Here is a 22,087-nt window from a genome sequence, read left to right on the forward strand (position 1 = left end):
TCGGTTCTAAGCATGTATTTTCCTTTTGTGTAGGTATATGTATATATATATAAATCGGTTCTATTTTCCTTTTGTGTACATACATTAATCTAAATAAAAATATTTCTTCAGCGTTTTCTTTTCTCCTCTCTCTCACTCGTGTCTCTCTGGTTTTCTCCTCTCTCTCTGTTCTCTCTTTCTCAGTTTTCTCCTCTCTCTCTCTCTCTCTCTCTCTCTCTTTGTCTCTCAAAATGACGAGGGGAATCTTGCCCCTTAAGCAATTAATTTGTATATATACCCCTCTCGGCTTTCAGCCTCATTCACCCTCCCGTTTTTTGGTTCCCATTGGGTTTACCTTGTTTACAGTCCTCTTGAATAACATCAACACACCAGAGCTCTGTCTTGTCTCTCCCTACTCTTTTTCTCCATCCTCCTTTCAATGTCTAAAACCTCAACCATTCGCACCGTCACCAAGATCCTGAAAAAAGCTTGGAAGGCTGTTGTTCGACGAATCCCTGAGTCTCCGCCCCAGCCCGAACCTACCCCTCCCCCTCCCCCTCCCCCTTTTATCCTTTTGTAAAAAAACTCCGCGGACTCTGTTTGAAGAGAGTCTTTCCGAAGAATGCTCCAAATTTGTCGGCAATGACGGCACAATTGTCAGTGGGAAAATGTACCCTCTGTTGCGAAGAGGTTGAGCTCGGACAGATGATGGTGAAGTTTATCAGCTATGAGCATGTTTGTCATTCTGGATGTTTTGCCGAATGAGCAAAACTATGTCCCGGTTGCAGAGAGAGCTCGTGTGAGGAGGAGGGGATAAGAGCTATGTAAGTATATAGGTATATATATATAAATATATATAAATCGGTTCTGAGCATGTATTTTCCTTTTGTGTAGGTATATATATATAAATCAGTTCTATTTTCCTTTTGTGTACATACATTAATCTAAATAAAAATATTTCTTCAGCATTTTCTTTTCTCGTCTCTCTCACTCGTGTCTCTCTGGTTTTCTCCTCTCTCTCTGTTCTCTCTTTCTCTGTTTTCTCCTCTCTCTCTCTTTGTCTCTCAAAATGACGAGGAGAATCTTGCCCCTTAAGCAATTAATTTGTATATATACCCCTCTCGGCTTTCAGCCTCATTCACCCTCCCGTTTTTTGGTTCCTATTGGGTTTACCTTGTTTACAGTCCTCTTGAATAACATCAACACACCAGAGCTCTGTCTTGTCTCTTCCTACTCTTTTTCTCCATCCTCCTTTCAATGTCTAAAACCTCAACCATTCGCACCGTCACCAAGATGCTGAAAAAAGCTTGGAAGGCTGTTGTTCGACGAATCCTTGAGTCTCCGCCCCAACCCCAACCCGAACCTACCCCTCCCTCTCCCTATTATCCTTTTGTAAAAAAACTCCACGGACTCTGTGAGAAGAGAGTCTTTCCGAAGAATGCTTCAAATTTGTCGGCAATGACGGCACAATTGTCAGTGGGAAAATGCACCCTCTGTTGCGAGGAAGTTGAGCTCGGACAGATGATGGTGAAGTTTATCAGCTGTGAACATGTTTGTCATGCTGGATGTTTTGCCGAATGAGCAAAACTATGTCCCGGTTGCAGATAGAGCTCGTGTGAGGAGGAAGGGATAAGAGCTATATAAGTATATAGGTATATATATATAAATATATATATATAAATCGGTTCTATTTTCCTTTTGTGTACATACATTAATCTAAATAAAAAAAATTCTTCAGCGTTTTCTTTTCTCCTCTCTCTCACTCGTCTCTCTCTCTCACTCGTGTCTCTCTGGTTTTCTCCTCTCTCTCTGTTCTCTCTTTCTCTGTTTTCTCCTCTCTCTCTCTCTCTCTCTCTCTGTCTCTGTCTCTCTCTCTCTCTCTCTCTTTGTCTCTCAAAATGACGAGGGGAATCTTGCCCCTTAAGCAATTAATTTGTATAAATACCCCTCTCGGCTTTCAGCCTCATTCACCCTCCCGTTTTTTGGTTCCCATTGGGTTTACCTTGTTTACAGTCCTCTTGAATAACATCAACACACCAGAGCTCTGTCTTGTCTCTCCCTACTCTTTTTCTCCATCCTCCTTTCAATGTCTAAAACCTCAACCATTCGCACCGTCACCAAGATCCTGAAAAAAGCTTGGAAGGCTGTTGTTCTACGAATCAATGAGTCTCCTCCCCAGCCCGAACCTACCCCTCCCCCTCCCCCTCCCCCTACCCCTCCCTCTCCCTATTATCCTTTTGTAAAAAAATTCCGCGGACTCTGTGAGAAAAGAGTCTTTTCGAAGAATGCTTCAAATTTGTCGGCAATGACGGCACAATTGTCATTGGGAAAATGCACCCTCTATTGTGAGGAAGTTGACCTCGGACAGATAATGGTGAAGTTTATCAGCTGTGAGCATGTTTGTCATGCTGGATGTTTTGCCGAATGAGCAAAACTATGTCCCGGTTGCAGAGAGAGCTCGTGTAAGGAGGAGGGGATAAGAGCTATGTAAGTATATAGGTATATATATAAATATATATAAATCGATTCTAAGCATGTATTTTCCTTTTGTGTAGGTATATGTATATATATATAAATCGGTTCTATTTTCCTTTTGTGTACATACATTAATCTAAATAAAAATATTTCTTCAGCGTTTTCTTTTCTCCTCTCTCTCACTCGTGTCTCTCTGGTTTTCTCCTCTCTCTCCGTTCTCTCTTTCTCTGTTTTCTCCTCTCTCTCCCCCTCTCTCTCTCTCTCTTTGTCTCTCAAAATGACGAGGGGAATCTTGCCCCTTAAGCAATTAATTTGTATATATACCCCTCTCGGCTTTCAGCCTCATTCACCCTCCTGTTTTTTGGTTCCCATTGGGTTTACCTTGTTTACATTCCTCTTGAATAACATCAACACACCAGAGCTCTGTCTTGTCTCTCCCTACTCTTTTTCTGCATCCTCCTTTCAATGTCTAAAACCTCAACCATTCGCACCGTCACCAAGATGCTAAAAAAATCTTGGAAGGGTGTTGTTCGACGAATCCCCGAGTCTCCGCCCAAGACCGAACCTACCCCTCCCTCTCCTTATTATCCTTTTGTAAAAAAACTCTGCGGACTCTGTTTGAAGAGTGTCTTTCCGAAGAATGCTCCAAATTTGTCGGCAATGACGGCACAATTGTCAGTTGGAAAATGCACCCTCTGTTGCAAGGAATTTGAGCTCGGACAGATGATGGTGAAGTTTATTAGCTGTGAGAATGTTTGTCATGCTGGATGTATTGCCGAATGAGCAAAACTATGTCCCGGTTGCATAGAGATCTTGTGTGAAGAGAAGGGGATAAGAGCTATATAAGTATATAGGTATATATATATATAAATCGGTTCTGAGCATGTATTTTCCTTTTGTGTAGGTATATGTATATATATATAAATTGGTTATATTTTTCTTTTGTGTACATACATTAATATAAATAAAAATATTTCTTCAGCGTTTTCTTTTCTCCTCTCTCTCACTCGTGTCTCTCTGGTTTTCTCCTCTCTCTCTGTTCTCTCTTTCTCTGTTTTCTCCTCTCTCTCTCTCTCTCCCTCCCTCAAAATGACGAGGGGAATCTTGCCCCTTAAGCAATTAATTTGTATATATATCCCTCTCGGCTTTCAGCCTCATTCACACTCCCGTTTTTTGGTTCCCAATGGGTTTACCTAGTTTACAGTTCTCTTGAATAACATCAACACACCAGAGCTTTGTCTTGTCTCTCCATACTCTTTTTGTCCATCCTCCTTTCAATGTCTAAAACCTCAACCATTCGCACTGTCACCAAGATGCTGAAAAAATCTTGGAAGGCTGTTGTTCGACGAATCCTTGAGTCTCCGCCCCAGCCCGAACCTACCCCCCCCTCCCCTACCCCTACCCCTCCCTCTCCCTATTATCCTTTTATAAAAAAACTCCGCGGACTCTGTTTGAAGAGAGTTTTTCCGAATAATGCTCCAAATTTGTCGGCAATGACGGCACAATTGTCAGTGGGGAAATGCACCCTCTGTTGCGAGGAAGTTGAGCTCGGACAGATTATGGTGAAGTTTATGAGCTGTGAACATGTTTGTCATGCTGAATGTTTTGCCGAATGAGCAAAACTATGTCCCGGTTGCAGAGAGAGCTCTTGTGAGGAGGAGGGGATAAGAGCTATATAAGTATACGGGTATATAGGTATATATAAATATATATATAAATCGGTTCTGAGCATGTCTTTTCCTTTTGTGTAGGTATATGTATATATATATAAATCGGTTCTATTTTCCTTTTGTGTACATACATTAATCTAAATAAAAATATTTCTTCAACGTTTTCTTTTCTCATCTCTCTCACTCATGTCTCTCTGGTTTTCTCCTCTCACTCTGTTCTCTCTTTCTCTGTTTTCTCCTCTCTCTCTCTCTCTCTTTCTCTCTCAAAATGATGAGGGGAATCTTGCCCATTAAGCAATTAATTTGTATATATACCCCTCTCGGCTTTCAGCCTCATTCACCCTCCCGTTTTTTGGTTTCCATTGGGTTTACCTTGTTTACAGTCCTCTTGAATAACATCAACACACCAGAACTCTGTCTTGTCTCTCCTTACTCTTTTTCTCCATCCTCCTTTCAATGTCTAAAACCTCAACAATTCGCACCGTCACCAAGATGCTGAAAAAATCTTGGAAGGCTGTTGTTCGACGAATCCCCGAGTCTCCGCCCCATCCCGAACCTACCCATCCCCCTCCCCCTACCCCTCCCCCTCCCTTTCCCTATTATCCTTTTGTAAAAAAACTCCGCGGACTCTGTGAGAAGAGAGTCTCTCCGAAGAATGCTCCAAATCCGTCGGCAATGACGTCCCAATTGTCAGTGGGAAAATGCACCTTCTGTTGCGAGGAAGTAGAGCTCGGACAGATGATGTTGAAGTTTATCAACTGTGAGCATGTTTGTAATGCTGGATGTTTTGCCGAATCAGCAAAACTATGTCCCGGTTGCAGAGAGAGCTCGTATGAGGAGGAGGGGATAAGTGCTATGTAAGTATATAGGTATATATATAAATATATATAAATCTGTTCTGAGAATCTATTTTCCTTTTGTGTAGGTATATGTATATATATATAAATCGGTTCTTTTTTCCTTTTGTTTACATACATTAATCTAAATAAAAATATTTTTTCAGCATTTTCTTTTCTCCTCTCTCTCACTCGTGTGTCTCTGGTTTTCTCCTCTCTGTCTTTCTCTGTTTTCTCCTCTCTCTGTCTCTGTCTCTGTCTCTTTCTCTCTCAAAATGACGAGGGGAATCTTGCCGCTTATGCAATTAATTTGTATATATACCCTTCTCGGCTTTCAGCCTCATTCACCCTCCCGTTTTTTGGTTCCCATTGGGTTTACCTTGTTTACAGTCCTCTTGAATAACATCAACACACTAGAGCTCTGTCTTGTCTCTCCCTACTCTTTTTCTTCATCCTCCTTTCAATGTCTAAAATCTCAACCATTCGCACCATCACCAAGATGCTGAAAAAAGCTTAGAAGGCTGTTGTTCGACGAATCCCTGAGTCTCCGCCCCAGCCCGAACCTACCCCTCCCCCTCCCCCTCCCCCTACCCCTCCCTCTCCCTATTATCTTTTTGTAAAAAAAATCCGCGGACTCTGTTTGAACAGAGTCTTTCCGAAGAATGCTCCAAATTTTTCGGCAATGACTGCACAATTGTCAGTGGGAAAATGCACCCTCTGTTGTGAGGAATTTGAGCTCGGACAGATGATGGTGAAGTTTATTATCTGTGAGCATGTTTGTCATGTTGGATGTTTTGCCGAATTAACAAAATTATGTCCCGGTTGCAGAGAGAGCGTGTATGAGGAGGAGGGGATAAGAGCTATATAAGTATATAGGTATATATATAAATATATATAAATCGGTTCTGAGCATGTATTTTCCTTTTGTGTAGGTATATGTATATATATATAAATTGGTTATATTTTTCTTTTGTGTACATACATTAATCTAAATAAAAATATTTCTTCAGCGTTTTCTTTTCTCCTCTCTCTCACTCGTGTCTCTCTGGTTTTCTCCTCTCTCTATGTTCTCTCTTTCTCTGTTTTCTCCTCTCTTTCTCTCTTTATCTCTCTCTTTCTCTCTCAAAATGACGACGGGAACCTTGCCCCTTAAGCAATTAATTTGTATATATACCCTTCTCGGCTTTCAGCCTCATTCACCCTCCGTTTTTTGGTTCCCATTGGGTTTACCTTGTTTACAGTCCTCTTGAATAACATCAACACACCAGAGCTCTGGCTTGGGGGGTAAGTGTTATCCCCATTTCCTGGAAGGGCGTTGGGCCTTCGCCCTGGCCCACGGTCAGAGGTCCGACTCGGCGTATGGGCCTAGCCCAAGGTCCCTTGGTTTGGGTATCGCCCAAGGGAATTGGTACGAACCGGGGGCTCTAGATTGGGCCCATCTGGAGTGGTCCGGGACGTACCTCCGAGTTCGTCGTCACCTTAACGGTCCCGGAGATGTCAAGAGCGTCCGGATTGTCGCGGCCTATGCGTCCCTATCCCGGCGCCTGGTATGGTCCGGGCCCGAGGTAAACAGAGCGGGCCAATGGTAAACGGACCTGGAGCACCTCCTCCCCAGTTGAAGGGCCAGGCGTCCAGAATCCTGAAACTGTCTCATTTCGCGTTGGCATTGTCCCCCACTTTTCGCCTGCAGAAAAGGTCGCCTCGGGATTGCCCACTGGTGTGTCAGGACTGCGCAGCCAAGTACCCTGACCGGTCTTGTCTCCTGAATCATCCTCGTGACTCGAAGTGGTCGGAGCCAAAGCGCCGTTTTTTCGGGCGAAGGCTTGTGTCACAGGTCAACTAATTGGGCCTTAGCTGGTTTGAATTTTGTGTATTGTATACCTTTTTATATTGGGCCCCCACCAGGAAGGCCCATTGTGTACGTTCCTCTGATGGGCCCGGGTCGGATCCGGCCCAGACCCGATGTCCCCCTCCGCTTATAAATATAAGCTGTAGAACAACGAGAAAAGGGGAGAGGAAGCAGAAACTCTGTTCAGATATAATTAGAAAACTCCGTTGTAAAAGCTTCTTCTAGCTCTAATATATAGACTCGTGGACTAAGGCTAGTTAACGCCCCAACCACGTAAAAATCCCGTGTCGATCTTCCATTTTCATTATCATTACTAGTAAATATCGTTCATTAATATAGTTGCCGAAAATCTCGGTTAACATAAGTATATAGGTCTATATATATAAATATATATAAATCGGTTCTGAGCATGTATTTTCCTTTTGTGTAGATATATGTATATATATATAAATCGGTTCTATTTTCCTTTTGTGTACATACAATAATCTAAATAAAAATATTATTTCAGCGTTTTCTTTTCTCCTCTCTCTCTCTCACTCGTGTCTCACTGGTTTTCTCCTCTCTCTCTTTCTCTGTTTTCTCCTCTCTCTCTCTCTCTGTCTCTCTCTCTTTCTCTCTCAAAATGACGAGGGGAATCTTGCCGCTTAAGCAATTAATTTGTATATATACCCCTCTCGGCTTTCAGCCTCATTCACCCTCCCGTTTTTTGGTTCCCATTGGGTTTACCTTGTTTACAGTCCTCTTGAATAACATCAACACACCAGAGCTCTGTCTTGTCTTTCCCTACTCTTTTTCTCCATCCTCCTTTCAATGTCTAAAACCTCAACCATTTGCAACGTCACTAAGATGCTGAAAAAAGCTTAGAAGGCTGTTGTTCGACGAATCCCTGAGTCTCCGCCCCAGCTCGAACCTACCCCTCCCGCTTCCGCTCCCCCTACCCCTCCCTCTCCCTATTATCCTTTTGTAAAAAAACTCCGCGGACTCTGTGAGAAGAGAGTCTTTCCGAAGAATGCTCCAAATTTGTCGGCAATGATGGCACAATTGTCAGTGGGAAAATACTCCCTCTGTTGCGAGGAATTTGAGCTCGGACAGATGATGGTGAAGTTTATCAGTTGCGAGCATGTTTGTCATACTGGATGTTTTGCCGAATGAGCAAAACTATGTCCCGGTTGCAGAGAGAGCTCGTGTGAGGAGGAGATAAGAGCTATGTAAGTATATAGGTATATATATAAATATATATAAATCGGTTCTGAGCATGTATTTTCCTTTTGTGTAGGTATATGTATATATATAAATCGGTTCTATTTTCCTTTTGTGTACATACATTAATTTAAATAAAAATATTTCTTCAGCGTTTTCTTTTCTCCTCTCTCTCACTCGTGTCTCTCTGGTTTTCTCCTCTCTCTCCGTTCTCTCTTTCTCTGTTTTCTCCTCTCTCTCTCTCTCTCTTTGTCTCTCAAAATGACGAGGGGAATCTTGCTGCTTAAGCAATTAATTTGTATATATACCCCTCTCGGCTTTCAGCATCATTCACCCTCCCGTTTTTTGGTTCCCATTGGGTTTACCTTTTTTACAGTCCTCTTGAATAACATCAACACACCAGAGCTCTGTCTTGTCTCTCCCTACTCTTTTTCTCCATCCTCCTTTCAATGTCTAAAACCTCAACCATTCGCACCGTCACCAAGATGCTGAAAAAATCTTGCAAGGCTGTTGTTCGACGAATCCCCGAGTCTCCGCCCAAGCCCGAACCTACCCTTCCCCCTCCCCCTCCCCCTAAGTTTCCCTCTCCCTATTATCCTTTAGTAAAAAAACTCTGCGGACTCTGTTTGAAGAGAGTCATTCCGAAGAATGCTCCAAATTTGTCAGCAATGACGGCACAATTGTCAGTGGGAAAATGCACCCTCTGTTGCGAGGAAGTTGAGCTCGGACAAATGATGGTGAAGTTTATCAACTGTGAGCATGTTTGTCATGCTGGATGTTTTCCCGAATGAGCAAAACTATGTCCCGGTTGCAGATAGAGCTCGTGTGAGGAGGAGGGGATAAGAGCTATATAAGTATATAGGTATATATATATATAAATATATATAAATCGATTCTAAGCATGTATTTTCCTTTTGTGTAGGTATATGTATATATATATAAATCGGTTCAATTTTCCTTTTGTGTACATACATTAATCTAAATAAAAATATTTCTTCAGCGTTTTCTTTTCTTCTCTCTCTCACTCGTGTCTCTCTGGTTTTCTCCTCTCTCTCTGTTCTCTCTTTCTCTGTTTTCTCCTCTCTCTCTCTCTCTCTCTTTCTCTCTCAAAATGACGAGGGGAATCTTGCCCCTTAAGCAATTAATTTGTATATATACCCCTCTCAACTTTCAGCCTCATTCACCCTCCCGTTTTTTGGTTCCCATTGGGTTTACCTTGTTTACAGTCCTCTTGAATAACATCAACACACCTGAGCTCTCTCTTGTCTCTCCTTACTCTTTTTCTCCATCCTCTTTTCAATGTCTAAAACCTCAACCATTCGCACCGTCACCAAGATGCTGAAAAAATCTTGGAAGGCTGTTGTTCGACGGATCCCTGAGTCTCCGCGCCAGCCCGAATTTACCCCTCCCCCTACCCCTACCCCTACCTCTCCCTCTCCCTATTATCCTATTGTAAAAAAACTCCGCGGACTCTGTGAGAAGAGAGTCTTTCCGAAGAATGCTCCAAATTTGTCGGCAATGACGACACAATTGTCAGTGGGAAAATGGAGCCTCTGTTGCGAGGAAGTTGAGCTCGGACAGATGATGGTGAAGTTTATCAGCTGTGAGCATGTTGGTCATGCTGGATGTTTTGCCGAATGAGCAAAACTATGTCCCGGTTGCAGAGAGAGCTCGTGTGAGGAGGAGGGGATAAGAGCTATATAAGTATATAGGTATATATATATATATATAAATATATGTAAATCGGTTCTGAGTATGTATTTTCCTTTTGTGTAGGTATATGTATATATATATATAAATCGGTTCTATTTTCCTTTTGTGTAGGTATATGCGTATATATATATAAATATATATAAATCGGTTCTGTATATATTTTTTTACTGGTTGTGTTCTCCTTGATTAAGATGAAATGAAGGAATTTCACTCTTCTTGTGTTCTTTATTAATTATGAGTTGTTTTGAAGTTAGTCAAATTTAAAAGTATCTCAGAACCCAAGCAATACCTCAAATCTTTCATTTTAGAAGAATTGCATGATATGAATTTAACCAATCAGAAATATCTAAATGGCTAGCTTTCCATCAATTTTGGACAAGTATATATATATCTGCTCATTGTACAAATAAACACCAATAGCTCAAGGTCTAGATATAAATATGAAGATAATAGTTGAGGCTACTCTATAAATTGGCTATAATTGCAGGCAGGCCGGCATAATATATATATATATATATAAAATCTTTCATTTGTGCCTTTTACTTTTACTGCTATGAAAACAAAATCAAAGTTGTAGAATTTGATATTTCCATTACTCTTCTGAGCATTTGTTTCTTATTGTATTTCAAATATGTGAATGTAAAGATATTTCCTAACATTCACTTGTATGACTATAATGAGTAATAATAACAATAGTGTGTTCTGTATACAAATTTTCCACACACTAAAACACATTTTCCATGAAGCCAAAAATGTTCTTAGCAGAGTGTCTGTATCAGTGGAGAAGCTTCATCAAAGCAGCATCGCCAAGTTTAAAGCCTAAAACGCTGAAGAGGGCTACCGATGCCGTGTGTGGCAAGGTAAGAAACATACTCTTGCATTGTGGTTTCTCTGTAGATTGGAGGATTATCTTCAGATAAGAGCTCCTTAATGGGACCATACAGTCTTGTAGAGGGCTGAAAACTGGTGCTGAAAAAGCATGCCACTGATACTCTTGGCCCTTTATGGTTAGCCACCACTTTGTGCTTTACACTTTTGAACTTGTCATTTGTTATAAGCTGCAAAGTTTCAATCCAGATGAACAACACAAGAAAGAATTAAAACATGTCAAACAATACACACCAACAAGTTCAAAATTTTCAATCAAAGTAAAACACTCACTTGCAAAAGATCTCCAATGTTGACAACTAAGGCTCCAGGGACTGGTGGAACATCAACCCAAGTATTCTGATGCAAGACTTGGAGGCCTACAATGTGGTCTTGGAGTAGTACAGTGAGGAAGTCATTATCAGTATGGTCTTGCTGCCCTGTTTTCTTGAAACTTTGGTACTTTAAATGATTTTTTTTCTCCAATTCTTCTTGACAGTGTGTTTCGACGAATCCCTGAGTCTCCGCCCCAGCGCGAACCTACCCCTAACCCTCCCCCTCCCCCTCCCCCTCCCCCTACCCCTCCCTCTCCCTATTATCCTTTTGTAAAACAACTCCGCGGACTCTGTGAGAAGAGAGTCTTTCCGAAGAATGCTCCAAATTTGTCGGCAATGACGACACAATTGTCAGTGGGAAAATGGAGCCTCTGTTGCGAGGAAGTTGAGCTCGGACAGATGATGGTGAAGTTTATCAGCTGTGAGCATGTTTGTCATGCTGGATGTTTTGCCGAATGAGCAAAACTATGTCCCGGTTGCAGAGAGAGCTCGTGTGAGGAGGAGAGGATAAGAGATATATAAGTATATAGGTATATATATATATAAATATATATAAATCGGTTCTGAGCATGTATTTTCCTTTTGTGTAGGTATATGTATATATATATATAAATTGGTTCTATTTTCCTTTTGTGTACATACATTAATCTAAATAAAAATATTTCTTCAGCGTTTTCTTTTCTCCTCTCTCTCACTCGTCTCTCTCTCACTCGTGTCTCTCTGGTTTTCTCCTCTCTCTCTGTTCTCTTTTTCTCTGTTTTCTCCTCTCTCTCCCTCTCTCTCTTTCTCTCTCAAAATGACGAGGGGAATCTTGCCCCTTAAGCAATTAATTTGTATATATATCCCTCTCGGCTTTCGGCCACATTCACCCTCTCGTTTTTTGGTTCCCATTGGGTTTACCTTGTTTACAATCCTCTTGAATAACATCAACACCAGAGCTCTGTCTTGTCTCTCCCTACTCTTTTTCTCCATCCTCCTTTCAATGTCTAAAACCTCAACCATTCGCACCGTCACCAAGATGCTGAAAAAATCTTGGAAGGCTGTTGTTCGACGAATCCTTGAGTCTCCACCCCAGCCCGAACCTACCCCTACCCCTCCCTCTCCCTATTATCCTTTTGTAAAAAAACTTCGCGGACTCTGTGAGAAGAGAGTCTTTCCGATGAATGCTCCAAATTTGTCGGCAATGACGGCACAATTGTCAGTGGGAAAATGCACCCTCTATTGCGAGGAAGTTGAGCTCAGACAGATGATGGTGAAGTTTATCAGCTTGTAGCATGTTTGTCATGCTGGATGTTTTGCCGAATGAGCAAAACTATGTCCCGGTTGCAGAGAGAGCTCGTGTGAGGAGGAGGGGATAAGAGATATATAAGTATATAGGTATTTATATAAATATATATAAATCGGTTCTGAGCATGTATTTTCCTTTTGTGTAGGTATATGTATATATATATAAATCGGTTCTATTTTCCTTTTGTGTACATACATTAATTTAAATAAAAATATTTCTTCAGCGTTTTCTTTTCTCCTCTCTCTCACTCGTCTCTCTCTCACTCGTGTCTCTCTGGTTTTCTCCTCTCTCTCTGTTCTCTCTTTCTCTATTTTCTCCCCTCTCTCTCTCTCGGTCTCTCTCTTTGTCTCTCAAAATGACGAAGGGAACTTGCCCCTTAAGCAATTAATTTGTATATATACCCCTCTCGGCTTTCAGCCTCATTCACTCTCCCGTTTTTTGGTTCCCATTGGGTTTACCTTGTTTACCGTCCTCTTGAATAACATCAACACACCAGAGCTCTATCTTGTCTCTCCCTACTCTTTTTCTCCATCCTCCTTTTAATGTCTAAAACCTCAACCATTCGCACCGTCACCAAGATGCTGAAAAAAGCTTGGAAGGCTGTTGTTCGACGAATCCCTGAGTCTCCGCCCCAGCCCGAACCTACCCCTCCCCCTACCCCTACCCCTACCCCTACCCCTACCGCTCCCTCTCCCTATTATCCTTTTGTAAAAAAACTCCGGGGACTCTGTGAGAAGAGAGTCTTTCCGAAGAATGCTCCAAATTTGTCGGCAATGATGGCACAATTGTAAGTGGGAAAATGCACCCTCTGTTGCGAGGAAGTTGAGCTCGGACAGATGATGGTGAAGTTTATCAGCTGTGAGCATGTTTGTCATGCTGGATGTTTTGCCGAATGAGCAAAACTATGTCCCAGTTGCAGAGAGAGCTCGTGTGAGGAGGAGGGGATAAGAGATATATAAGTATATAGATATATATATAAATATATATAAATCGGTTACGAGCATGTATTTTCCTTTTGTGTGGGTATATGTATATATATATATAAATCGGTTCTATTTTCCTTTCGTGTACATACATTAATCTAAATAAAAATATTTCTTCAGCGTTTTCTTTTCTCCTCTCTCTCACTTGTCTCTCTCTCACTCGTGTCTCTCTGGTTTTCTCCTCTCTCTCTGTTCTCTCTTTCTCTGTTTTCTCCTCTCTCTCTCTCTCTCTCTCTCTCTTTCTCTCTCAAAATGACAAGGAGAATCTTGCCCCTTAAGCAATTAATTTGTATATATACCCCTCTCGGCTTTCAGCCTCATTCACCCTCCCGTTTTTTGGTTCCCATTGGGTTTACCTTGTTTACAGTCCTCTTGAATAACATCAACACACCAGAGCTCTGTCTTGTCTCTCCCTACTCTTTTTCTCCATCCTCCTTTCAATGTCTAAAACCTCAACCATTCGCACCGTCACCAAGATGCTGAAAAATACTTGGAAGGCTGTTGTTCGACGAATCCTTGAGTCTCCGCCCCAGCCCGAACCTACCCCTACCCCTCCCCCTCCCCCTCCCCCTACCTCTACCCATATTATCCTTTTGTAAAAAAACTCCGCGGACTCTGTGAGAAGAGAGTCTTTCCGAAGAATGCTCCAAATTTGTCGGCAATGACGGCACAATTGTGAATGAGAAAATGCACCCTCTGTTGCGAGGAAGTTGAGCTCGGACAGATGATCTGAAGTTTATCAGCTGTGAGCATATTTGTCATGCTGGATGTTTTGCCGAATGAGCAAAACTATGTCTCGGTTGCAGAGAGAGCTCGTGTGAGGAGGAGGGGATAAGCGCTATATAAGTATATAGGTATATATATATAAATATATATAAATCGGTTCTGAGCATGTATTTTCCTTTTGTGTAGGTATATGTATATATATATAAATCGGTTCTATTTTCTTTTTGTGTAGGTATATGTGTATATATATATATAAATATATATAAATCGGTTCTGTAATTTTTTTTTTACGGGCTGTGTTCTCCTTGATTAAGATGAAATGAAGGAATTTCACTCTTCTTGTGTTCTTTATTAATTATGAGTTGTTTTGAAGTTAGTCAAATTTAAAAGTATCTCAGTACCCAAGCAATACCTCAAATCTTTCATTTTAAAAGAATTGCATGATATGAATTTAACCAATCAGAAATATCTAAATGGCTAGCTTGCCATCAATTTTGGACAAGTATATATATCTGCTCATTGTACTGATAAACACCAATAGCTCAAGGTCTAGATATAAATATGAAGATAATAGTTGAGGCTACTCTATAAATTGGCTATAATTGCAGGCAGGCCGGCATAAAATATATATATATATATAAAATCTTTCATTTGTGCCTTTTACTTTTACTGCTATGAAAACAAAATCAAAGTTGTAGAATTTGATATTTCCATTACTCTTCTGAGCATTTGTTTCTTATTGTATTTCAAATATGTGAATGTAAAGATATTTCCTAACATTCACTTGTATGACTATAATGAGTAATAATAACAATAGTGTGTTCTGTATACAAATTTTCCACACGCTAAAACACATTTTCCATGAAGCCAAAAATGTTCTTAGCAGAGTGTCTGTATCAGTGGAGAAGCTTCATCAAAGCAGCATCGCCAAGTTTAAAGCCTAAAACGCTGAAGAGGGCTACCGATGCCGTGTGTGGCAAGGTAAGAAACATACTCTTGCACTGTGGTTTCTTTGTAGATTGGAGGATTATCTTCAGATAAGAGCTCCTTAATGGGACCATACAGTCTTGTAGAGGGCTGAAAACTGGTGCTGAAAAAGCATGCCACTGATACTCTTGGCCCTTTATGGTTAGCCACCACTCTGTGCTTTACACTTTTGAACTTGTCATTTGTTATAAGCTGTAAAGTTTCAATCCAAATCAATAAAAGAAAGAATTAAAGCATGTCAAACAATACACACCAACAAGTTCAAAGTTTTCAATCAAAGTAAAAAACTCACTTGCAAAAGATCTCCAATGTTGACAACTAAGGCTCCAGGGACTGGTGGAACATCAACCCAAGTATTTTGATGCAAGACTTGGAAGCCTCCAATGTGGTCTTGGAGAAGTACAGTGAGGAAGTCATTATCAGTATGGTCTTGCTGCCCTGTTTTCTTGAAACTTTGGTACTTTAAATGATTTATTTTTCTTCCAATTCTTCTTGACAGTGTGTTTCTTTTTTTGTCTGACAAAGCTATTCAAGATACACTATTATCACCATTCACAGTCCACCAACCTTCTCATCTCTATTCAGGGGTTGTTCTGGGATTTTCATGGTTGCTAAATCTAACTAAATAGTAAAGCTTTTCCTAGAGAAGGTAAGCTCAGGATCAAGTTCTTTCTCAGTTGTTGACTATTTGTTTTGTGTTATGATAGGTGAAATTGCACCCTGTTTTGCACTCTTAGTTTTCATGTGTGTATTTTATAAAAGTTTCTTTCAAAATTTTAGAATCATATCCACATATCCTTATGTTACTTAAATTCTTTCATGTAGTTTGGAGAGTCTATTTATATATCCTCTTGTTTATTAGGGAATGCAAGAGGTGGGGATTATTTTTACTGCTTTAATTATTCTCCGAATGTGCATGTTATGGAAAATCCTAAGCAGTTTTAATTAAACAATTTCATGTCTGATCAAATTAAGGCAGTGGAATTCCTTAGCAGTTTCTGCAAAATCTCTTAGGAATAGTAAATAGTCTTGGCTTGATGTGCCCATATGAAAGTCAAACTTTATTGACCTCAAGAGTTTTATCTGAGACTACAATTATAGTATGTTGTTAGAATATATTCATGCTCTAAGATTTTTTAAGCTTATATATATATATATATATATATATTTATAGCTCTAGTTTATTTTCTATTTTGTCTAAAAGGGAAAGAAGAGTAGAGTAGAGTTGGATTGGATTGGATTTGATTGAATTGGATGGGGTGTTTCAATTTCATTTTGTCCAACAAATGGGAGAAATCAGTAAATGTGTTTAGCTTTATCGTTTATTTTCTAAGTGTTTTGGATTCCCAGTTAGAGAAAACCCTCTGGGTTTTTCTTGCTGGTCATGGAAGCACAGTGGCTGTACCACACCAATGGAGTTTCCCTTGTATACAAAAGGGTCATTAAAAGCAAGCCATGTGGCAATCCAAATAACAAGACTAAATGGCTAATTGCAATACTTATCTTAATATATAGTTATTTGACTATTGTGTCCCACATGGAATAAGTATAAGAATATTGAACCATTAATAAGAATATATGTAACTCTACTAATTACTAATTGGTTTTTAGATGGAGCCTCATACCATGACAACACTACTACAAAAACGGGATTTCTCGACAGTTTTTAACTGTCGTTATTGAGCAATGACGACAGTCGACTAACTGTCGTATTTGCCTATGCCGGCGTAGGAGTAGCTACACCGACAGTTAATAAGTGTCATCATTGCTGGCTACGCCGACAATTAATAAGTGTCGTTGTTACTGGCAATGCCGACAGTTAATAAGAATCATGAGGCTCCATCTAAAAATCAATTGGTAATTAGTGTAGTTACACATGTTCTTATTAATAGTTTAATATTCTTATACTTATTCCATGTGGGAGTCTAATAATAATAGATGTGATAGCAATTGCCAAAGTGCATGAGAAAACTCTTAGAAAAATCAATAAGCTGATTGAATTCTTAATTAGGTACTAAATTAATGTCTGAAAGGTGCAAGGAAAATGCTATAACAGGATTCTCATAATCGTCAATTAATATCCTTCCGAAGCCTTTTTTGCCATAATTCTCTCCATATGAATTTTGACAAAGCCAATAAGGACGATCTTGGTCTTGTTTTCCACATCCAATGAGTACCATAGCATGTCTTGTTTTATATGATATTCTATCATTTTGACAATAAATATCCTAAATAGACATTTTAAAAAACATATATTTTAAGGGAAAAAACACATGTTAGATTCATCGTAAAAGTTGTATGAATTTAACTAAAATTTAAATACTATAATAAAATAAATAAATGTGTTTCTTACCCAACTTTTAAACTTTATATGGTCATCTATTGTAACACTTATCAGCATTGGAGCAATATTAAGCCAACGCTTGATGTTCATTTCTCTTGCTACCTTGGTATACCCATTGATGGGAAATATTTTTTTAATTTGTCCACCCTATAAAAAAAGGGAATACATTAGTAATATTAGAGTTTATTATAAATATAAATGTAAATATAATGATTATGTGAAATAAAAAAAAAACATTAAAAAACCTTTATTGGAGGAGGAGATTTAATTCTTCCTTTATACGGATAATCAGATTCGGTATACATCCCATTTTTTATGATGAAATCAAGTACTTTTTCGAAAGAAGCTCCTTTATCTTTTTTGTTTATGTCGTAGCAGTGATCAATCACGTATTGTATTGATAACTTTTCATTGATACCATAGAATTGTGCTCTGAGAGCCTCAATGCATGCAATTGTAGCGAATGCAGTGCAATAAGCTAAAATAAAAAAAAATTAAGTAGTTAAATTTTAGATTTTAAATAAAATGCAAATATATATAAATTAAAATTGTAATACTTACGTGTTTGTTTTTGGTTTCTTATCGGAGTTGAAAAATTAGAATAATTGATTTCTATTTCATCATCGAGCATGATTAGACTTACTTTTTGGTCTGGAATGCGAGCAAAAGCAAATTATACATTTTAAAAGTAACTATTCATAAGATTGAAATTTCACAAATAATTCCCAACAAAAAAAATACATTTAAAAGTAAGTAAACATAGAAATGAGACTTATTTGAAGCAAAAATATTTAATCTAACTCACTTTTTGCACATAGGCCTCTAACCTCAAATGTTTTACATTTAAATTCCTTATCTCTTAAAAAGTTAGTTCTTTTACATCTAAATTTTATGTTACAAAACTAGGATCACATCATTTTTTGCACTTAGGTATCCAACTTTAAATTTTGTGATTGTTATTTTTTTCTTCTAACAAATATAACTTCAAATTTAATGAAAAAAATATAGACAACATAATTATTAATTTTAAAACATAGACATACGAGACTTATTATAATATAGATATAACAGTTAAACTTTATTCTTCTAAACTGTACCTTTAGCATATATATATATATATTTATATAGTTCCAATAAGTAGTTGTTTTCAATATTTATATTGTAATTATATTCTTCAAAAAAAATTATTAACATATTTATTAATTCTCAATAAATAATAGCAAAAATTAGGTTATTGCTATTGTAGTTAAAAAATTAAAATTATAATTAATGACAGAGAATGGTAGTGGTGAATAATACCAATAAGTAGTCTAGTGGCCTTAAGCAGAGGACGAATGCGAATCAGTGCTCCACCCAGCATCCAAAAGTACTTCATTTTGTTTTCTGAGAAAAACCAAAAGGGAAATTTGACTTTTAATGCATATAAGTGGATTATATTTAAAAAATATCTTATCACTATATGAGTCTCATTTTGATCCTACTATTTACCTTAGTACCCAAAATAACTCTGTCATTTGTTCCGACTCTCTCTTGATCTCTCTATATTCCCTCTCACTCTCAGTCCCGAACCAAAAAAACTCTCAAAACTCACATTTGAATATGTCGCAACCCAACGGAATCATAGAAGAGAAGCATTGTCAGAGAAGGTCTTCGGAACCAGCACTTGAACATCGGACCGGAAGCACCCACAGGCAACCAAACAACTCTGAAGTAGGCAAAACAACTCCCAAGTACGTGAAGGTGAGGGTTTTCTTTTTAATCTACAATGCTTGGTTTTTTGTTGATGTTTTGTTCATAGGATAGATCGAGGCTGGCTAACTGCTAACTGAGAAATCTGAGTTTTTTTTCAAAAATTTTGACCCACCTCGATAGAATTCGATAGTATATGTTAGGTCTGTTTTTGAACATGCCTCGATTGACCTCGATAGACCTCGATATGACTCGATGCTATTAGATATATTTAGTTTTAGGGTGCCTCGATAGGCCTCGATAGAATGAGACATAAACCTGATTTAGCATCTGGTTGATTTATGGTTGATTTAGCCCCTGCCTCGATAGACCTCGATATGTCTCGATAATATTAGACATATGGCTGATTTCGCTCCTGCCTCGATAGGCCTCAATGATAATAGACATATGGTTGATTCTAGCATCTACCTCGATAGACCTCAATATGTCTCGATAGAATAAGACTTATAGTTGTTTTAGCACCAACTTTGATAGACCTCGATAGAAATAGATATATTATGATTTTTTCTTGCCTCGATGAAAAAAAATTGTATAATAAACTCATATGATATGCATAAAAATATCAGGCATAAATTGTGTTTTTCTTTTTTCTTTTTTTAATTTTATTCTTGTATTCACTAAATGAATAATAATATATAGTCTTTTAAAAATAAATTGATATCTTTTCAAAAATAAATAATTAATTAAATTTATACTAACTTTTTAAATAAGAAAAGTTAATTTTCTTAAGTAGATCTTAAAAAAATTGTCTCAAAATATATATTTTAATTAAAAAAACATCATTATTCATTTAAAAAGTATAGAAAAAATGAAAAATAATAAACAATAAACAATTAATAGAAAAAAGTTAAAATAATTTTTTAATTCTGCAAAAATATATACACAGTTTTTATAATTTTGTATGGTTTATATAAATACATATTTAAAGTACTTTTTTTTTTGTTTTGTTCAGTTTTTTCTCTTTGGGAAAGGTTATTTATTTAGAAGATGAGGGGGCTCTGACTCACAGATTGCATTGTGCTGCTTAGTAGAGCAGCGCCGAAGTGTGTGGCCACCAAGCTTTTATCTGATCGAGTTATGATAAACTTCATTGTTTCAGAGCAAAAAACGAAAAAGTGTTCAACCATTGGAGAAAACTTTGTCTGTACCTTGGCTCTTTGTCTGAACCTTCGCGTACTTGGGAGTTGTTTTGCCTACTTCGGAGTTGTTTTTGCCTCTGGGTGCTTCCGGTCCGATGTTCAAGTGCTGGTTTCGTAGACCTTCTCCGATAATGCTTCTCTTCTCCGATTTCGTTGGGTTGTGACAAATTCAAATGTAGGTTTTGAGAGTTTTTTTTGTTCGGGACATAGAGTGAGAGGGAATATAGAGAGACCGAGAGAGAAGAGAGAGAGAGAGTCGAAACAAATAGCAGGAGTATTTTGGGTACTAAGGTAAATAGTATGACTAAAATGACAAAAATGAGACTCATATAGTGATAGGATATTTTTTAAATACAATCCTCTTATACGCATTAAAAGTTAAATTTCCCAAACCAAATTAAGCACAAAATTAAACTCATCTTCTTCTTAATTATCTTTTAATTAGTACTCTAACTAATAAATAATAAAATTATCATTATGTATATTATTTAATTCATCATGTACGTTACAACTTAGATTATCTTTTAATTTCCCCATGCATGTGAACATTAATTGCCAGATACTAATATAACTTAAGACTATCTAGAATACAACATTTTGATCAAAAGTTTCAGAATCTGGACATCATATACATATATATATTAATATATAAATAATTTGAAACAAATTAACAAGAAGTAATTAAATTAATATTCAAAATGCAGTACACGCAATAAAATTAAAGTGCTTGATTACAAAATCCTGCCTAGCTAGTTTCTCCTTAATAGATAAAAAAAAATACAAACAAATTAATGAAAAATAAGATATGAAAATATTCATAATTTATTTGATGATATAAAAGAGAAAGAAAAAATTATGCAAAAAAAAAAAAAAAGAAAATTATATTATCTTGTTTGTATTTATAAAGTTGAGCGGTGAAAGAAATATTATATAGATACTTAACTTTTGCTCTCTGCTAATTTTATTGACCCAGGAAGAGATTTGAATTATATAGACATGTTATGTGGTAGTATATATTAAATAACTTTCTTGGTCTACAAGTTTTGATCATTAATATGTAATAGGGATCCTATAAATAAAAAGTAATTACTATTTTAGATAAATAAAAAGTAACTACTATAAAATAGATTAGATTTTATTTTTTATTGTTTATTTGACTCTTTCTTTCTAATGGTATTTGGGCTAATCTTGAGAAATTTGTGAAAAATATGGTAAATTTTTACTTAATCCTTATAAATGCTACAAAATATGGTAAGTTGATAAAAATAAAAAAAATTAAATATGAAAATTCAATAAAACAAGAAACCCCATCGAACTCTCTCTTTTAAAAAAAAAAAAAAAAATCATGTCCATATATGTAAGGCCCCAACCCAAAACTAATCTATTTTCTTATAAAGATTTTTTTTCTAAAATAATAATAATTTTTTTTTCAGTAATGCATTTTGTAGTATTATAATATATATTGCTACAAATTAAATGTATATTTCAATGTTAGCAATTTTAAAAATTCTGAAATGCTATCAACAATGTCTACATGAAATAACTGAAATAACTGATGTCGCCAGTAAAAATGATACAAGAAAACAAAATATAAAAAATTGCTAAAGAAATGGTCACGATGTATACAAATAATTTTCATACCAATTAGTTTTGCATATTCATCATCAAAAGAAATGACATGCTCAAAAAATAATGTCACTTTACAGACTAAAGAATGAAAAAAAAAAGGTTACAAATTAATGAAAAATAATATATGAAAATATTCATAATGTATTAGATGATATAAAAGAGAAAGAAAAATTTAAGCAAAATAACAAAAAGAAAATTATAATATAATTACCGTCATCATATTTATTATATACATACCTGAGAGAGGTTTTGAATCATAAACTTAAGTGAGTGAGAAATGTGGTAATATATATTTATAGTAAAAAAATTTCTTCGTCG

At 37.3% G+C, this 22,087-nt stretch overlaps 2 protein-coding genes across 2 annotated transcripts; both read right to left on the reverse strand.

Moving 5' to 3' along the window:
* Nucleotides 1-10,301: 10,301 nt before the first annotated feature.
* Nucleotides 10,302-11,926, reverse strand: LOC133815725 (1-aminocyclopropane-1-carboxylate oxidase homolog 1-like). The gene is made up of 3 exons (XM_062248534.1): nt 11,825-11,926; nt 10,884-11,051; nt 10,302-10,780 (listed from the first exon to the last, which is right to left on the reverse strand). Exons 1-3 carry the CDS (start codon nt 11,924-11,926, stop codon nt 10,535-10,537), a joined length of 516 nt encoding a protein of 171 aa, XP_062104518.1. The 3' UTR covers nt 10,302-10,534.
* Nucleotides 11,927-14,773: 2,847 nt separating this feature from the next.
* Nucleotides 14,774-15,514, reverse strand: LOC133815726 (1-aminocyclopropane-1-carboxylate oxidase homolog 1-like). The gene is made up of 3 exons (XM_062248535.1): nt 15,476-15,514; nt 15,201-15,368; nt 14,774-15,100 (listed from the first exon to the last, which is right to left on the reverse strand). The coding sequence occupies exons 1-3, from the start codon at nt 15,512-15,514 to the stop codon at nt 14,855-14,857; spliced, it is 453 nt and encodes a 150-aa protein (XP_062104519.1). The 3' UTR covers nt 14,774-14,854.
* Nucleotides 15,515-22,087: the final 6,573 nt, after the last annotated feature.

The sequence above is a fragment of the Humulus lupulus genome, chromosome 2, assembly GCF_963169125.1.
Source record: "Humulus lupulus chromosome 2, drHumLupu1.1, whole genome shotgun sequence".
Taxonomy (NCBI): domain Eukaryota; kingdom Viridiplantae; phylum Streptophyta; class Magnoliopsida; order Rosales; family Cannabaceae; genus Humulus; species Humulus lupulus.

What these genes read in the sequence shown, in the direction of transcription:
- LOC133815725 (XM_062248534.1), bottom strand. Translation starts at nt 11,926, where the DNA reads ATGGTTGAGGTTTTAGACATTGAAAGGAGGATGGAGAAAAAGAGTAGG. An exon ending in TCAAGAGGATTGTAAACAAG is followed by an intron (nt 11,052 to 11,824) that starts GTAAACCCAATG and finishes AATCATTTAAAG; the next exon opens with TACCAAAGTTTCAAGAAAAC. An exon ending in ACATTGGAGATCTTTTGCAA is followed by an intron (nt 10,781 to 10,883) that starts GTGAGTGTTTTA and finishes GAAACTTTGCAG; the next exon opens with CTTATAACAAATGACAAGTT.
- LOC133815726 (XM_062248535.1), bottom strand. Translation starts at nt 15,514, where the DNA reads ATGAAAATCCCAGAACAACCCCTGAATAGAGATGAGAAG. An exon ending in CCCTGAATAGAGATGAGAAG is followed by an intron (nt 15,369 to 15,475) that starts GTTGGTGGACTG and finishes AATCATTTAAAG; the next exon opens with TACCAAAGTTTCAAGAAAAC. An exon ending in ACATTGGAGATCTTTTGCAA is followed by an intron (nt 15,101 to 15,200) that starts GTGAGTTTTTTA and finishes GAAACTTTACAG; the next exon opens with CTTATAACAAATGACAAGTT.